Genomic DNA, 19358 nt, shown 5'->3' on the forward strand with positions numbered 1-19358 from the left:
AGTGTGAACGGGTAATTGATGGCCGGCATGGGCCCAGTGGACCAAAGGCCCCTTTTCCATGTTGCATTTCTAAACCTGAAAAACTAAAACTAGTCAGTTAGGGAGCGCTGCACTGCATCAGCAGTGATGCCTTTGGAATGCTACGTTACTTCACGGAGTTTTCTGTCCTTTCAAGCTGAAATAAAAGTTCTCAGAACATCAATTCAACATAGAGCAAGGGAATTATCCCAGGTTTATTAACCAGTACGGATCCCTCTCAGGTTCAGTAAAACAGATGTCACAGAGTGTCATATACAGGTCCTTCAACCCAGAGTCTATACTGACAATCAACTACCATTTACACAGCCACTCACATAAAATCCTGTCATTTTTGGCAGCTTACACTTTAAAAATATTTAATCAGCTGTGAGGAACTTTGCGTAGTCCACAGGATAGGAAGGGTTTTATGGAAATGCAAGATTGTATTTCATCTCTTTCCCAGTGGCACCGAGGATTAATGCTCGTAACTCCAAGGGTGAAACCAGATCCTGATCTTAATGTGAACATTTAAATAGTATCATAAAAGAATAAACCACTGATGTAGTGGGATTAATTATATAATTGTAGGAGCAGCACAGCTGGTAGAGCAGGTGCCTCACAATCAGACCTGGGTTAGATTCTGACCTCGATTTGGACCTGTCTGCGTGGGCTTTAAATGCAGGTTATAGATTAATTTGCCTCTGTAAATTGCCCGAGTGTGTAAGGAGTAGAAGTGAAAGTGGATCAACATAGAACTAGTGTAAACAGTAGATAGATAAGAAGCTGGAATAACTCAGTAGGCAACATCTCTGGAGAGAATGGGTGACTTTTCGGGTCGAGACCTTTCTTCAGGCTGGCTAAGGTTAAAGGGAAACAAGAGATAGACGATGAAGTGGAGATAAAGAACAGTGAATAAAAGATATACAAAAAGTTAACAATGATAAAGGAAACAGGACATTGTTAGCTGCTCAAAGGGTGAAAACGAGAAGCTAGTGTGACTTGGATGGGGGAAGGATAGAGGGAGAGGGAATGCCGAGGCTACTTGAAGTGAGAGAAATTAGTGATCAATGATCAGCGTGAACCCAGTGGGCTGAGGGTCTTTAGTTTAGAGATAGAGTGCGGCAACAGGCCCTTTGGCCCAACGAGTCCGTGCTGACCAGCGATCCTTGTACACTAGCACTATTCCACACACGAGGGACAATTTACAATTTTACCAAAGCCAATTAACCAACAAACCTGTACATCTTTGGAGCGTGGAAGGAAACCAGAGCATCCGGGGAAAATCCACGCAGGTCACAGGGAGATGCAAACTACGTACAGATAGCACCCATTGTCGGGATCGAACATCGAATCCGTGCCTCTGGCGCTGTAAAGCAGCAACTTTGCAGCTGTACCACCATGCCGTCTTGTTTACAGCATGTTTCCGTGCTGTATCTCTAAACTAAACCCAACACAATGATTTAAAACTTGGGTAACGGATTCTGAATGCTCTTCACTGGCTAACGCTTTTGCATGCTATGGCAATCTGGGATATTGCTAATGCATGTATGGTAACATTAATGATCAGTTTGAAACTCTGGAGCTGCATGAGAGTAAGAAATAGAAGTCAGCTCTAATGCTTTCCTGGCACTTAAACTCCTCATCCCCTAGTGTTATATCTCACAGGACAGCTACAAGGGCAGAAATTGGAGAGAACGACAACAAAATGGCAACAATTAAAAAATTAAGATGTAAATTACTCCACCTTTCTCACATCCTAAGGAAACCTCAAGAACTTCAAGGCAATTCCATGCTATATTGTAGCCACAATTTTTTTTTGGCAAGATAATAAGACAATTTTAACGTGGGAAGGTCTGTCAGTGAAATGAGTGTCACCCAAGGCCATATATGTGGTCTTTTTTGAAATTAGTCAATTTATCTTCAATGGAACTAGATTAACACCTCAAAGGTGGAGCCACTAAGAAAGTGACTTCCCCTGAATATCTACCTACATTCATCACGGCAACAGTGGTGGGTCTCATCAGTGACAATGATGAATCGGCGTACAGGATGGAGGTGGAGCTGCTCACAGGTTGGTGCAAATCCCACAACCTCATTCTTAACGTGGGAAAAACTAAGGAGATGGTGGTTGACTTCAGGAGGGCGGGGAAACAACACCATACACCTCTGCACATCGACGGAGCTGATGTGGAAAGGGTCAGCAGCGTGAAGTTCCTAGGACTACATCTGTCTGATGACCTGACGTCCACGGCCAACACCACAGCACTGGTCAAGAGAGCCCAGCAGCGACTACACCCTCTCCGAAGACTACGTAAAGCAGGTCTCCCCACTACACACTTTTTATAGGGGGACTGTCGAGAGCACATTGACCTACGGCATCACTTCCTGGTTCGGGAGCTGCAAGGCGTACGAACGGCACCAACTAGACAGGATTGTGAAGACCGCCAGCAGGATTATTGGTGCTCCACTCCCCTTCCTGCTGGACATATACAGGAAGAGATGTATCAGCAGAGCCATCTCCATCATCAAAGACCCCTACCACCCATCGCATGACATTTTCTCCATCCTGCCATCTGGGAAGAGGTACTGGAGCATTAGCTGCAAAACCAGCAGGATGCTCCTCAGCTTCTTCCCACAGGCTATAAGACTGCTAAATGGACTTTGCCCCCTGCCAAGTATCGCGCACAAACCCCCAACCTGGACACACAGCAGCAGAGCCACTGTTGTGCCGCTGCCGATCGGAACGCCTGTTGAATGTTTAGTAGAGTGTTAAATTTGTTCATGATACATGTATTTTTTATTCTATTTATTTTTAATGCACACTGAATGGACACTGGTTGAGCAACGTTTTTTTGTTTCCTCTGGGTATGTGAATACTCAGGAAATGACAATAAAGATATACAATACAATACATATGCACATATCCTGTTATGGGGTTTGTCCCACATCCTTCGGACTTGAAAAGGGACAAATTGAGATCAAATTGACATTTAAGTTTTTGTCAATGGCAATGGAGCCAGCATGGCCCCTAACCTGAGGATAATTAATGATCTCATCATATTCCAAAACAATGTTTTAAAAACATTCAAAATGGATTCCCTTTTACTAACCACTCAGAGTCTTGAGGAAGTGTTTCAGCAGCTCTCTGTGTGCATCTTTGTAGCGGTCACTATGCAAGTGGGAGCAGACTGGCCTGGCGGTGCCCTGTTCAGTTATTCCCAAAGCATTCTGATTTTCCATCTTTAGCGTTCCTTCTGAGCCATGAACCTTGAATGATACGGGAAATAAAATGTAAACACGTTCATTTCTCAAACCTGCTTCATTGTATTTACACCTTCCCTAACAAAGAAAGGAGAAACTGATTTTTGGACAATATATGTGGAATCAAAAATGGTCAAAAGTTCAGCCATTCTAAACCCTCGGAAACTTTGGTAGGAGATGATTTGCAAATTTAAATGATTTCCATTACCAATCAACAACCCTGATAAAGTTCCCTACTTAAAAACAGACAACACACAATGGGTTAGGTAAACCAACTCAAACTTCTGAATCATCATCCGGTGGAAGTGTCGGGGATACACCAGTCAAGTAAGCAACAGGTGTTTAAGAGGGAACTGCAGATGCTGGAGAATCGAAGGTTACACAGAAAAGCTGGAGAAACTCAGCGGGTGCAGCAGCATCTATGGAGCGAAGGAAATAGGCAACGTTTCGGGCCGAAACCCTTCTTCAGACTGGCAACGTTTCGGGCCGAAACCCTTCTTCAGACTGGCTGAAGAAGGGTTTCGGCCCGAAACGTTGCCTATTTCCTTCGCTCCATAGATGCTGCTGCACCCGCTGAGTTTCTCCAGCTTTTCTGTGTAACCAAGTAAGCAACAGGTACTTGACTTCCCCGAGCCACCGCTTCTCTGAACAAAGACCCACAGGCTGTTTTTATACTGTATATGCCATATGGACACATTCCAGACATTAGACATGGTCACAAGATGCAGACAATATACATCACTCCAGGACAAGTCTGAGCATGTCTCATCAGTTGGCACCTCCAGGAGAAGACATTTCAAAGGCATCATTCTCTTATCAGATGGTACTTTCAGGACAAGACATTTCAAAGGCATTAGTCATTGTCTCAGTACACATCAGCCCAGGACAAGTCTGAGGTACCTTCAGGACAAGACATTCCAACATTAGTCATGGTGCCAATTTACAGCAGTCCAGGGCAAATTTGGGCTTGTCTTTCTTATCAGTTGGTACCTTCCCACTAGAGAAAGCCCGCTTAAGAAGAAATACAAAGCTACAAAATAGTCAAGTATCCCATAATGCATCAATTATATATTTAAAGCATTTAACCCTTTCAACCCAGCTCTCAATACCAGAGCAGCAGAGAACGGGTGTAGGACTCTCCCTGTCAACATACACTGGCATTACAGATATTGTTACCCAGGATGAGCAGTGCTTTCAGAAATGGCAGTAATAGTTAAAGTTGACAAAAGGAGAGGATGAAAATGGGTGACGAGAATAGAGCGTGGGAACAGAGGAAAACAATAAGACACTGATGGGGATGAGTCAGAGTATAGAAGAGAGATCGAGCAACTGTCCATATGGTGCCAGCGCAATAACCTGGCCCTCAACACCAGCAAAACCAAGGAACTGATTGTGGACTTTGGAAGGAGTAGGAAAGGGGACCCACAGCCCCATTTATATCAACGTTGAAAGGGTCAAGAGCTTCAAATTCCTGGGCGTGCACATCTCTGAAGATCTTTCCTGGTCCGAGAACACTAATGCAATTATCAAGATAGCTCATAAGCGCCTCTACTTCCTGAGAAGATTACGGAGAGTCGGTTTGCAAAGGGGGAACTCTCTCTAACTTCTACAGGTGCACAGTAGAGAGCATGCTGACCGGTTGCATCGTGGCTTGGTTCGGCAATTTCAGCGCCCTGGAGCGGAAAAGATTACAAAAAGTTGTAAACACTGCCCAGTCCATCATCGGCTCTCACCTTCCTTCCATTTAGGGGAGTTTTCGCACTCGCAGGCGCGACTCACCTGTTACAGCCTGTCTGTCATTTTTTTATTTTTTTGTCTAGTTAAATGTAGTTGTTTGTGTTTTTTAATAGTGTTTATAACTGTGTATATGTGGGGGGGAGGGGGGGGGAGGGGGAAACTTAAAAAAAATCTCTTCCCTGTACAGGAGACCCTACCTTTTCCCTGTTGGGTCTCCGTTGCCGTTGGGGCCTAGCACCGTGGAGCGGCCTCCAACCTGAACGACCTGGGGGCTCCAGTCACGGAGCCTGCAGAGCTGCGGAATTACCATCGTGGGGCTGGCCGGCATCGCTGCTGCGGCCCGACCACTTAGCTCGGAGGCTCCAGCTGCAGCCGCAGGTCTGGTGGACTGGGACATCGGGAGCTCGCGGGTCCGGGTGGAGACCGCTTTCCGGAGCTCCCGCAACGCGGCTTCTCCAGCCCGTGTCGCGGGGTTGGAACGACCCAGAGCGGGGCCGTACATCGCCCGGCGCGGCTTAATGGCCGTGGGACAGTCCAGCGCCCGCCGGGGGCTCCAACTTTGTGACATTTAGACTGGGAGCGGGACTGTACATCGGCCGGCGTGGCCTAAAATGGCCGCGGGACTCACCAGCGCCCGCCTGGGGCTTCGACATCGGGAGAGAAATGGAGAACAGGGAAGAGAAAAAGACTTTGCCTTCCATCACAGTGGGTTCACTGTGATGGATGTTTCTGTAAATTGAATTGTGTGTATGTCTGTAGGAAATTGTCTTTGTTTGTATGGCTGTGGAAACGGAGTTTCGTTTCGAGCCTCACAGAGGTTCAAATGACATGTAATAAATATTGAATTGAATATTGATATTGAAAAAGGCTGGCAGTATCATCAAAGACCCACACCATCCTGGCCACACACTCATCTCCCTGCTTCCTTCAGGTAGAAGGTACAGGATCCTGAAGACTGCAACAACCAGGTTCAGGAATAGCTACTTCCCCACAGCCATCAGGTTATTAAACTTGGCTCGGACAAAACTCTGATTATTAATAACCTATTATCTGTTATTTGCACTTCATCAGTTCATTTATTCATGTGTGTATATATTTATATTATGGTATATGGACACACTTATCTGTTTTGTAGTAAATGCATACTATGTTCTGTGTGCTGAAGCAAAGCAAGAATGTCATTGTCCTATACAGGGACACATGATAATAAACTCACTTGAACTTGAGAAAAACATAAAACATTACAATTGCACGTTACCTCCAGTCTCTGGTCACTGCTCAGTGTACAGTGCTGGCTGACATCCAGCGTCACTATAGCCCCACTGGCAAATTTCATACTAACGGAGACAGCATCAGCATCCTTAAGGGCTGCAATTTCTGTTAGAAGTAGAAAATAGATGAGATGGCACACTTTATACTAAATTCTATTAGTCAAATTTCTCCTCGATTAAGTTGTTGTAATCCCTTTGATTTATTTACTGGTAAGGAGATTTCTTTGATTATTTTCTTTTCATTTTATTTATTTTTTCATTTTTTCTTTGACTTTTCCTGGGTTATCGTGGCAGATGCAGCACTCATGAAAAGATGCAAGCACTGAGGAAAATGCAGAAAATCCTGCAAATTATGCAACTTCATGGAATAAGGGATCTAAGTTTCATGCCAAAGCAATGTGCAATAATTTCACTTCAATCACGACCAGTAATATTCCCATTATCCCACCTGAAAATACTCATGCTCACTACATGGAATATAGTACATGTACAGCACAGGAACAAGCCCTTCATCCCACAAATTCTGTGCCAAACATAATGCCAAGAACAACTCTTACCTGCCTGCACATAATCCATATCCCTCCATTCTCTGCATACCCATATGTCTATCCAAAAGCCTCTTAAACATCATTATAATTTCTGTCTCCACCACCACCGTTGGCAGCACGTTTCAGGCACCCACTTTATGTAAAGCAATTTGCCCGCACATCTCCTTTAAACTTGCCCCTCACAGCTATGCCTTCTTATCCGTCACATTTCCAGCCTGCGAAAAAGATTCCGACTGTCTACCCTATCAACGCCTCTCATAATTGTATATTCATCTATCAGGTCTCCCCTCAAACTCCAGTGTTCCAGAAAAAACAATCCAAGCTTGTCCAACCTCTCCTGGCAGCTAACCCCCCCCCCCCCCCCCCCCCCCCCCCCCCCCCCCCAATCCAGGCATCATTCTGGTGAACCTTTGCATCCTCTCCAAACAATCAAGATCTAAGGATTGCAGGACCACATGTCAACATACCCATGTGATGCAAGATATTTACATGCCCAAGAGGAAGAAACATACTAATGAGGCCATCGTGGCTGACAAACTAAGTCAAAGACAGTATAAATGCAAGAGAAGACCTATAACATGGCAAAGATTATCGAGGTTTGGGAAACTCTTAAAACCCAACAGATGGCAAATACAATAGCAATAAGGAGATAAAAGATGAAATATGAAAGTAAGCTAGCCAAGATATAAAAGAAACCTAAAGTTATTTCAGATATATAAAGAGTAAACGAGAGGCAGAAGTGGACATTGGAAAATTATATTGGAGAAGTAGTAAAAGGGGAACAGAAAAATGAATATGTTTTTGCTTCAGTCTTCACACTGCAAGATGTGCCAGAAATGCGAGAGTCAGGGGGCAATAGTGAGTAGTTGCTATTACTGAACAGAAGGTGTTTGGGAAGCTGAAAGATGGATGTCAGCTGGAGCAGATGGACTACATCCCAGGGTTTTAAAAGAGGTAGCTGTAGAGATTGCTGAGGCATTAGCAGTAATCTTTCAAGAATCAGAGTCAGGAATGGTTCCAGAGGATTGGAAAATCGCAAATGTAACTCCATGGTTTAAGGATGCGAGGCAAAAGAAAGGAGATTAGAGGCCGGTCAGTGGTTGGGAACATTTTTACAACATTTGAGGTTATGGGGTACTTGGAAACACACAATAAAATTGGCTGAAGTCAACATGGCTTTGTTAAGGGGATCTCTTGCCTGATAAATCTGTTGAAATTCATTGGAAAACTAACAAATCGGATTGACAAAGGAGTCAATGCAGTGGATGTTGTTTACTTGGATTTTCTGAAGGCCTTTGATAAGGTGCTATAAGTTCATGGTATTAGAGGCAAGGTACTAGCATGGATACAAGGTTGCTGATTGGCAGAAGGCAAACAGTAGGAATAAAGGGGCCTTTTCTGGTTAGCTGCTGATGAGTAGTGGTGTTCCAGTGTTCGCCGTTAGGTCTGCAATTTTCATTATATTTTGCTATTCTGGATGTGGGAATGATGGCTGTGGCCAAGTTTGCAGATGAAACAAAGATAGTTGGAGGGGCAGGTAGTGTAGAGGAAGCAGAGTCTGCAGAAGGACTTAGATAGGTTGGGAGAGTGAGAAAAGTATCATGGAATACAGCAGAGCAAAGTGTATGGCCATACAGTTTGGTAGAACGAATAAAGGTGAAGACTATTTTGTAAATGGGGAGAAGTTATATGGTTATAAGATTCAGAAACAGGAAGGTGCAAAGGGATTTGAGATTGCTGCTACAGGATAACTAAAAAGATAATTTGCAGCTTTAGTCGGTAGTAAGAACTCAAATGAAATGTTAGCATTCATTTCGAGAGGACTAGAATATAAAAACAAGGATATAATGCTGAGGTTTTGTGAAGCGCTGACAAGGCCTCACGTGGAATATTATGAGCAGTTTTGGGCCAATATCCGAGGAAAGATGTGCTGATGTTGGACAGGTTCCATCGGGAGTTTCCGAGAATGATCCCAGGGATGATTAGGTTATTTGATCACTCTGGGCCTCTACTTGCTGGAGTTTAGAAGGATGAGGGCCAATCTCATTGAAACCTACTGAATAATAAAAGGCCTGGATAAAATGGATGTTTACAGAAGTGGAAGGGTCCTTAAAAGGACACACCTAAAGAATGGAGATGACAAGTAATTAATTTAGCTAAAGGGTAGTGAATCTGTGGAATTCGTCGCCACAGACAGCGGTGGAGGCCAAGATATTGGGTATTTTTAAAGCGGAGTTTGATAGGTTCTTGATTAGTTTGTGGGTGTCAAATGTTACAGGAAGAAGCCAGGAGAATGGGGTTGAGAGGGAAAAATAAATTAGCCATGATCAAATGACGGAGCAGACTTGATAGACTTGAACCACCGAATTCTGCTTCCATGTCTTATGCCGCAGCTCAGCTAATTACACTTTTGCACAAGCAAATTTATTGTACCAGGTTCAAATCCTGATTTAAAAGAATGGGTGGTGGGAGGACTACAAAATTAGTTCTAAGACTCCAGCGCAGTGCCAAAGTGATGTTAGGATGCTGCAGCAGACATCATTAGGACAAAATGTTAAACCAAAGTCCCGTATTTAGATATAATGATTCTACGGAATTACTTCAACGAGCAGGTAATTTATCTCTGGTTACCTAGTCAACGTTTTCATTCAACATCACAAAAAGCTGATTGAGCCACCTTGACATGTGGACCAGACAGGCAGGAGTGGGGTGACAGAGCTCATTCCCCTGACAAAAACTGGTGAACCAACTGAAGTTTTAAATGTCCAACCAATGACTCCAGGCCTCACTGGTCATAAAATGATTTAAATTCACTATTTACATTTCTGGAACAGCTATTCTTTTGCTGTGACCATCCACTCCATAACTTTACACATGGGATTTGATGAGGGATAAAGACAGAAAGGAAATAAATCTACAAATGTACCTCCCGAACTGAGGGAGACGGAGAATGCATGTGTCAACAATAGAGAATTATTCTTCATTACCAAAAACAGAAAATGCCGACAAAAGGCCGGCCTTTTGGGATAGCATCTTTGACCTGGAACATTGGCCGTTTCTTTGCACTGATGCCACCCACACTGCTACATTTCTCTAGCATTTTTACTTTTAGTTCAGATTTCTAACATCTGCAGTTTATGATTTTCATATTATTCTTCATAGTCCTATACCACACCATTTCTATTTTCTATGTTAAATCAGAAATTTATTGATTCAGAGGAATGAAATTTTCTACTAAGATCTACTAACCCTTGTCACCTGCGGATATGGTCTTTGTTACAATCACCAACTAAATATTCATTTAGTTTCTACCTTGGCAGAATGCATGGCCCAAGGAGAATATGGTATCTGGAGCATTTTCTCCAAGTATCCAGCAGACAGTATCTAAGTCATGTACCACGCCTTCGTAGAATATTCCACCTGTATAATAGAGAAAATTTCAGACAGATTGTATACAAAACATCAGGGCGCTGCACTTACAATTCAAGGAGATTTTAGACACTGAACTGTTTCAGTAACAGAGGGTTGAAAATGACAAAGCAAATCCTGAACCTCACAATGCACATGAACTTTTATAAATGATCATGAAACAAAGGCTGGCTCATGAAGCCTGCTCTACATTAACGACTATGACAGCAACATGATTAAACACTTCCATCAGCTCTTACAGCCTCAGTCTCCTTTCAGAGGCCACATTAATTGGAGAAAACTTACATAGAGTTAGATAGAGCTCCTTGGGCTAGCGGAATCAAAGGGTCTGGGGAGAAGGCAGGAAATGGGTACTGATTGTGGATGATCAGCCATGATCACATTGAATGGCGGTGCTGGCTCGAAGGGCAGAATGGCCTACTCCTGCATCAATTGTCTATGTACCTATGTATTGAAAACTTAATTTATTTTGAACTCCTCAGAAATAGCATCTAGGAGATTATATAGGTGAATATTCATGTTCATGAATTCTAGGAGCAGAATTAGGGCATTCGGCCTATCAAGTCTACTCCACCATTCAAGCATGGCTGCTCCAACTTTCACTCTCAACTCTTACTAAGTCAGACTTAACAGTCTGAAGAAGGCTCTCGATCCAAAATTACTATTACTTTTTTCCAGAGATGCTGTCTGATCCACTGAGTTGCTCCAGCTTTTTGTGTCTATCTACCCTTACTAATCATGCCTGACATGGTTCATGCCTGTTTGAATAATTCATAATCTGCGCATGCATTTAACTCCTAAATTATTCCATGTTATCTCCAGCAGGTTTCAGCTCACTCTGAAGGCAAGACAACATTCCACAAAACGTAAAGAAAGTAGCTCTCACTTTTCATTCCTGCTCAATTCAATTTTATTTTATTTGTTGACAAGCTATAATGAGCAGAAATGTAATGTACCACACTATGTACCACATGAGCAGAATTTATCAGATGCATTTACGGGGCTCACTTAACAAAACCTGGGTACATTATTCTGAAAGTTATTGAGGTGTTACCATTCAAAAAAACCACACTTAGGGATGAAAGTTGAACCACCAGCAAGTCCAAGTAGACTGCAAGTATCCTATCCATGAATGAAGGAAAATTCAGTTTTTAGCAGGGAACTTAAATACAAAAGCAAACTACCATGGATCCTAAAAATGTTAATATTTTGTACATTTTCATGATGAGTTTACCAACAACCACATTGAACAGCAAGATAACAGATATATAATAGACAGCCAAGAACAGAAATACTTGTGATTACAGTAAATCTTCGATTACCAAGGATTAGTTTGGCAGGCATTATCTAAAGCTGAGAAACCATGAACATTGTATGTCAGACACAGGCATTTAGCGCCCAAGGTCAAGGTTTTACCTGTGATAAAATGAGGACACACTGGTACTGTCATGTGATATGACTTCTGTTAACATGAACTTGTTTCAAGTAAACCTACTGAACTTTCAACCAACCAAGAACAGACTGAAGAAGGGGTGCGACCTGAAACGTCACCCTATCCTTCTCTCCAGAGATGCTGCCTGTCCCACTGAGTTACTCCAGCGTTTTGTGTCTACCTTCGATTTAAACCAACATCTGCAGTTCTTTCCAACACGCAACTGCAAGCTTCCGTACCTTATGCTGGATGGAAGTGGGGTGAAGGAATGACCGAGTTGGGAAAAGTCTGATAATGTTGGCTGCTTCTCCAAGGCAGAGTGGTGTAGATGCAGTCATTGGTGAGGAGTCTGGTATGAGTGATGGACTGGGCTACATCTACAATGGTGGGGAGTCTGGTCTGTGTGATGGATTGGGCTACATCTACAATGGTGGGGAGTCTGGTCTGTGTGATGGACTGGGCTACATCTACAATGGTGGGGAGTCTGGTCTGTGTGATGGACTGGGCGACATCTACAACTCTATTGAATTTCTTGTGGTCTTGTTCCCAAACCAAGCTGTGATGCAGCCCAACAGCATGTTACTAAGCTAAGGTAGACATAAAAACTCAGTAACTCAGTAACTCAGCAGGAAAGGCAGCATCTCTGGAGAGAAGGAATGGGTGACGTTTTGCGTCGCGACCCTTCTTCAGACTGTCCCGCTGAGTTACTCCTGCTTTTTGTGTCTATCTTCATGCCATCTTAGATAACTGCTGATATTCTCCTTAATCAATAAAGCAACTCCACTTCCTAGTTTACCCCCATCTCTGTTTAGTCTGCCTTATCTTGACGCACCAAATCAGTTTTCCTTGTTTTCCTGGTTTTGCTTACACATATCACCTAAATTTTAAATCAGAAAATCCAATTTGCTTTTGCGATGTCATACCTGTCTTTTTAATATAGTTCAAAGATGGAGAAGGATACGTCTTACTGACACTGACAATTCGCTGAATCCTTCCCAGAGCCTTGTTATGAACCTTTTTGTATAAGAACTGGACAGCAGGATCAAAACGTCTGTATGGAAATAGAAAATGGTCAATTATATTAAGAAGCAGTCATGTTGGATTATGAAATGCAATAGAAAACAATACCAAAATAAATTTATCCTGATAGAAATGAATCAATAGGAGTCTTGAAACAAGCAATCTTTGTAGACTCCCAGAGAGATGATATTCCAATCTCGACTCAAGGATTCACTATTTAAAAGACATTATAACACCCCTTTGAACAAGTGTGTACTTAATGTTTTGATAAGCGAGTTCGGTATTACAACTGTGCATGCGTGAGTTTTCTCAGGTCATGGGTCATTCGGGATAAACATTCTTGCAGCTGAGCTACTGTGTGTATACATTACGATCGATAATTGTTTTGACCTGCGTTTCATACGTATTTTCCAGTTTTGCTTCTTTGAGGTAAAAAAATACTGCTTTCAAAACTATTAACTCCATGTATTTATGGTTCACGTACAAAACTACGATGATTTTGGTGGTTTTATTGGCTTTTCCTCAATCGCTTGCTGGCCCGCTTCGGTGAGCGAGCAAGATTGTGACAATGAATAACAACCATTTTGTATTGTTTTTGGGAGGGGGGGAGAATGAAATGAAATGTATGATTTCTATAACTTCTAATTAATATCTACTGGCTGGTGGCTGCTGCAGCAGAGTAAATATTAAACCATGAAGGCAAGCAATCAGTAGGAGCTCACATAGGTGGAGAATGAGCTCAGCTCCCACAGACTTAACTGCTATATAAACTTACAAATTTCTTCTGCTTTTCCACTCTCATGGGAGCCACTTAGACTAAACGTAATGCTTATCCCAACATAAAAAGTATATTTTAGCATAGGCACAAGCAAGATTTGTGTTGTGGGGAATCCACCTCAGTGGGCGCATCAAAATGTCCTGCATAGCTGCTGTTTTACCCAAGTAACAGGTCTGCCCGCTTTGCCTCATTGACTTTGAACTAGCGACCTGCGTGCGGAGATAGATAGGGTGCTGAATTCCTCCCTCGCCACGTTTGCACATGATGGCGGGGGATGGTGTCCACAGCCTCTCCTGCGGGGATAGTTGCTGCATGACTTTGGCCGTGGTGGGGATAGTCACTGCAGGAGCCAGGCAGTGACCACCTGCAGTGATTTGGCAGGTGAGGCCAGACTCGACCCAATTCACTTCACCCGGGCCATCGTCTTGAGACCAGACCAGACCGATGGGGACAACAACAGCAGCAGCTTCTGGTGAGTGAGTGAGTTAGTGCTCAGGTCTACTTCATTGCAGGGCGAGCTAACAATGTTGAATGTTCAGACTTTGCTACTCAAGTCAGCAGAAAATGGTGTTCTTTCCCTCACACCTCCGCTGTGTGAGACTTGAGGGAAGTGGTCCAGTCTCCAATGTAGAAACATAGAAAATAGGTGCAGGAGTAGGCCATTCGACCCTTTGAGCCTGCATCACCATTCAATATGATCATGGCTGATCATCAAACTCAGTATCCTGTACCTGCCTTCTCTCCAGACCCCCTGATCCCTTTAGCCACAAGGGCCACATCTAACTCCCTCTTAAATATAGCCAATGAACTGGCCTCAACTACCTTCTGTGGCAGAGAATACCAGAGAATTTTGTAAGTTTCTATAAGATTCCCCCCCCCAAACTTCTAAATTCTAGCGAGTACAAGCCGAACTTCTAGCGAGTGCAAGCTAGTGAACTATTCAATTTGGAATGGATCATAAGCCCGCAGTTCACGTTATGGTTGCATTAACAGGAAGGGTTACCATAGTCAGAGTCATAGAGGGATACAGTGTGGAAACAGGCCCTTCGGCCAAACTTGTCCACACCGGCCAATAATGTCCCAGCTACCCTAGTCCCACTTGCCTGCGCTTGGTCCATATCCCTCCAAACCTGTCCTATCCACGAATCTGTCCAACTGTTTCTTAAATGATGGGATAGTCCCAGCCCCAACTAGCGGCCCAGGAGCGGTTGCAGTGGGAGGAGCGGCGTCCGGGCGGTGAGTACAAAAACAGAGCGCGGGGCTTTGCTTCACAGAGGCCCAGGAGCGGTTGTAGTGGGAGGAACCCAACTCTGCAACATTCCATTCACATTTCAAAATAAGTGGGCTTGAGGAAGCCGCTGATTGGTGGAAGCGGACTAGAGGAAGCAGCTGATTGGGAGTGCAATCCCTGCTGATTTCTTCCAGCACTTTGTATCAGTATCTTTGCTTTGTTTTGTATCCTGGGTTAGGGGGGAGTATGAGGCCCAGGGCAGTTTACTGTTCTGGATGTCAGATGTGGGAGGTCTTGGAGTCTGATAGCCTTCCAGACGTCCACATCTGCGCCAGGTGCATCGAGATGGGGCTCCTAAGGGACCGTATTAGGAACCTGGAGCAGTAGCTCGATGACATCTGTCTGGTCAGGGAGAGTGAGGAGGTCACAGAGAGGAGTTATAGAGAGGTGGTCACTCAAAGACCACGGGAGGCAGACATGTGGGTCACGGTTAGGAAAGGCAAGGGGCAGAGGCAGGGACTAGAGAGTATCCCGGTGGCTGTACACCTTGGAAATAAGTACTCATGTTTGAGTACTGTTGGGGGGGGGGACATCCTACCTGCGGGTAGCGACAGATACCAGCCCTGTTGCTCAGAAGGGTAGGGAAAAGAAGAGGAGGGCAATAGTAATAGTGGGCTCTATAGTTAGGGGGTCAGATAGGCGATTCTGTGGACGCAGTCAGGAGACCCGGATGGTAGTTTGCCTCCATGGTGCCAGGGTCTGGGATGTGTCTGAACGTGTCCAAGATATCCTGAAATGGGAGGGAGATGAGCCTGAGGTTGTGGTACATATAGGTATCAATGACATAGGTAGAAAAAGAGACGAGGTCCTGAAAAGAGAATTTAGGGAGTTAAGAGGAGAGTTAAGTAGAAGGACCGCAAAGGTAACAATCTCAGGATTACTGCCTGTGCCACGCGACAGTGAGAGTAGGAATGGAGCGAGGTGGAGGATAAATACGTGGCTGAAGGATTGGTGCAGAGGGCAGGGATTCAAGTTTCTGGATCATTGGGACCTCTTTTGGGGAAGGTGTGACCTGTACAAAAAGGACGGGTTGCATTTGAAATCTCCTGGTGGGGAGATTTGCAAAGGCTACTGGGGAGACTTTAAACTAGAACAGTTGTGGGGAGGGACTCAAATAAAGAAAGCTAGTAGACAGTGGGTGAGGCAGGAGGCAGAGAAGGGAAGCACTCAGACCCAACATGTAGGGAAGGAAGAAGAAAAAGTAATTAAACAGAGAATAAGAGGTGGTGGGTTTTTTAAATGTGTGAGCAGAGAGGGGTGTAAAATGAGGGTAGAAGCAATAGGTAGTAAGGTGAAAAGTAAAAGTGGCAGTCAGACAAATCCAGGGCAAAAATCAAAAAGGGACACTTTTCAACATAATTGTATAAGGGGTAAGAGTGTTGCAAAAACAAGCCTGAAGGCTTTGTGTCTCAATGCAAGGAGCATTCGTAATAAGAGTCAAGAGTCAAGAGAGTCAAGAGTCAATTTAATTGTCATTTGGACCCCTTGAGGTCCAAACGAAATGCCGTTTCTGCAGCCATACATTACAAACAAATAGACCCCAGACACAACATAATTTACATTTTACATAAACATCCATCACATTGCTGTGATGGAAGGCCAAAAAAAAAAAAACTTATCTCTCCACTGCACCCCCCCCCCCCCCCCCCCCCCCCCCCCCCGATGCCAGAGTCAAAGTCAAAGCCCCCGGCTGGCGATGGCGATTGTCCCGCAGCCATTAAAGCCATGCCGGGTGGTGCGAGGTCGCGCACTGACCGGGTCTTGATGTTGGAGCCCCCGGCGGGCGCTCGCAGAGTCCCGCGGCCATTCCAAGCCGCGCGGGGCGGTGATGTCAGGCCCCGCTCCAGGAGCTCTTCGACCCCGCAACTCGGGCGGGAGAAGTCGCCGTTGCAGGAGCCCTGAAAAGCGGTCTCCCTCCAGGGACCCGGGGGCTCCCGGTACCGCCGTCCGCAGACCCGCAGATGCAGCCTCCGAATCAGCAGCAGCAGCAGCAGCAGCAGCAGCAGCAGCGCTCCACCACCGCTCCACCTACTCTGGACGCGGCCAGCTCCGCGACGGTGAGGTGAGTCGGCACCAGAGTCCCCGGCTTCTTCTGTTGGAGGCCGCTCCTCATTGCAGCCCCAACGACAAGAAAAGGTCGGGTCTCCAGTGCAGGGAGAGATGTAAAAGTTACCCCCTTCCTCCCACACACACACCCCAACAAAAAATAACAAAAACTACATATAAACATAGACAAAAAAATAATAAAAACGCGGACGGGCTGCAGAGGCCGCTGCTGACAAGAGTCGCGCCGCCTACCGGAATAAGGTGGATGAGTTGAATGTGCAGATAGCTATTAATGACTCTGATATAGTTGGGATCATAGAGAAATGGCTCCAGGGTGACCAGGCTGGGAGCTGAAAATCCAGGGATATTCAATATTCAGGAGGGATAGACAGAAAGGAAAAGGAGGTGGGGTAGCGTTGCTGGTGAGAGAGGAGATTAACGCAATAGAAAGGAAGGACATTAGCTTGAAGAATGTGGAATCGATATGGGTAGAGCTGCGAAACACTAAGGGGCAGAAAACGCTAGTGGGAGTTGTGTACAGGCCAACTAACAGTAGTAGTGAAGTTGGGGATGGCATCAAACAGGAAATTAGAAATGCGTGCAACAAAGGTAAAACAGTTATAATGGGTGACTTCAATCTACATATAGATTGGGTGAATCAAATTGGCAGGGGTGCTGAAGAAGAGGATTTCTTGGAATGTATGCGGGATAGTTTTCTAAACCAACGTAGAGGTACCAACGAGAGAACAGGCTATTCTAGATTGGGCATTGAGTAATGAGGAAGGGTTAGTTAGCAGTCTTGTTGTGCGTGGCCCCTTGGGCAAGAGTGACCAAAATATGGTTGAGTTCTTCATTAGGGTGGAGAGTGACATTGTTAATTCAGAAACAAGGGTTCTGAACTTAAAGAAAGGTAACTTTGAGGGTATGAGGCGTGAATTGGTCAAGATAGACTGGCAATTGATTCTTGAAGGGTTGACGGTGGATATGCAATGGAAGGCATTTAAAGACTGCATGCATGAACAACAACAATTGTTCATCCCAGTTTGGCCAAAGAATAAATCAGGGAAGGTAAATTGAATGGATTAAAGGCTGATAAATCCCCAGGGCCAGATAGACTGCATCCTTAAGGAAGTAGCCCCAGAAATAGTGGATGCATTAGTGATAATTTTTCAAAACTCTTTAGATTCTGGAGTAGTTCCTGAGGATTGGAGGGTAGCTAATGTAACCCCACATTTTAAAAAGGGAGGGAGAGAGAAAATGGGGAATTACAGACCAGTTAGTCTAACATCAGAAGTGGGGAAAATGCTAATCAGTTATTAAAGATGGGATAGCAGCACATTTGGAAAGTGGTGAAATCATTGGACAAAGTCAGCATGGATTTATGAAAAACAAATCATGTCTGACAAATCTTATAGAATTTTTCGAGGATGTAACTGGTACAGTGGATAGGGGAGAACCAGTGGAAGTGTTATATCTGGACTTTCAGAAGGCTTTCAACAAGGTCCCACATAAGAGATTAGTATGCAAACTTAAAGCACACACGGTATTGGGGGTTCAGTAATGATGTGGATAGAGAACTGGCTGGCAGACAGGAAGCAAAGAGTAAGAGTAAACGGGTCCTTTTCAGAATGGCAGGCAGTGACTAGTGGGGTACCGCAAGGCTCAGTGCTGGGACCCCAGCTATTTACAATATATATTAATGATCTGGATGAGGGAATTGAATGCAACATCTCGAAGTTTGCGGATGACACGAAGCTGGGGGACAGTGTTAGCTGTGAGGAGGATGCTAGGAGGCTGCAAGGTGACTTGGATGGGTTGAGTGAGTGGGCAAATGCATGGCAGATGCAGTATAATGTGGATAAATGTGAGGTTATCCACTTTGGTGGCAAAAACAGGTAAGTAGACTATTATCTGAATGGGGGCAGATTAGGTGAAGGGGAGGTGCAACGAGACCTGGGTGTCATGGTACACCAGTCATTGAAAGTATGCATGCAGGTGCAGCAGGCAGTGAAGAAAGTGAATGGTATTTTAGCATTCATAGCAAAAGGATTTGAGTATAGCAGCAGGGAGGTTCTACTGCAGTTGTACAGGGTCTTGGCGAGACCACACCTGGAGTATTGCATACAGTTTTGGTCTCCTAATCTGTGGAAATACATTCTTGCCATTGAGGGAGTGCAGAGAAGGTTCACCAGACTGATTCCTGGGACTTTCATATGAAGAAAGACTGGATAGACTCAGCTTGTACTCGCTAGAATTTAGAAGATTGAGGGGGGATCTTATAGAAACATACAAAATTCTTAAGGGGTTGGACAGGCTAGATGCAGGAAGATTGCTCCCGATGTTGGGGAAGTCCAGGACAAGGGGGTCACAGCTTAAGGATAAGGGGGAAATCCTTTAAAACCGAGATGAGAAGAACTTTTTTCACACAGAGAGTGGTGAATCTCTGGAACTCTCTGCCGCAGAGGGTAGTCGAGGCAAGTTCATTGCTTATTTAAGAGGGAGTTTGATGTGGCCCTTGTGCCTAAGG

The 19358-nt window shown here is 44.5% G+C and overlaps 1 protein-coding gene across 3 annotated transcripts in view; it reads right to left on the bottom strand.

The window, feature by feature from the left end:
* The window catches only part of LOC129711773 (inositol 2-dehydrogenase-like), a 74115-nt gene that overhangs the window by 8670 nt on the left and 46087 nt on the right, over window positions 1-19358 (bottom strand). For all 3 annotated transcript variants that reach the window (XM_055659712.1, XM_055659710.1, XM_055659711.1), the window contains 4 exons: window positions 12620-12747; window positions 10148-10255; window positions 6275-6393; window positions 3129-3285 (listed from right to left, as the gene is read on the bottom strand). In XM_055659712.1, the coding sequence (XP_055515687.1) occupies window positions 3129-3285; window positions 6275-6393; window positions 10148-10255; window positions 12620-12747 (512 nt within the window). The remainder of the gene's footprint in view (window positions 1-3128; window positions 3286-6274; window positions 6394-10147; window positions 10256-12619; window positions 12748-19358) is intronic.

The sequence above is a fragment of the Leucoraja erinacea genome, chromosome 30 (assembly GCF_028641065.1).
Source record: "Leucoraja erinacea ecotype New England chromosome 30, Leri_hhj_1, whole genome shotgun sequence".
Taxonomy (NCBI): domain Eukaryota; kingdom Metazoa; phylum Chordata; class Chondrichthyes; order Rajiformes; family Rajidae; genus Leucoraja; species Leucoraja erinaceus.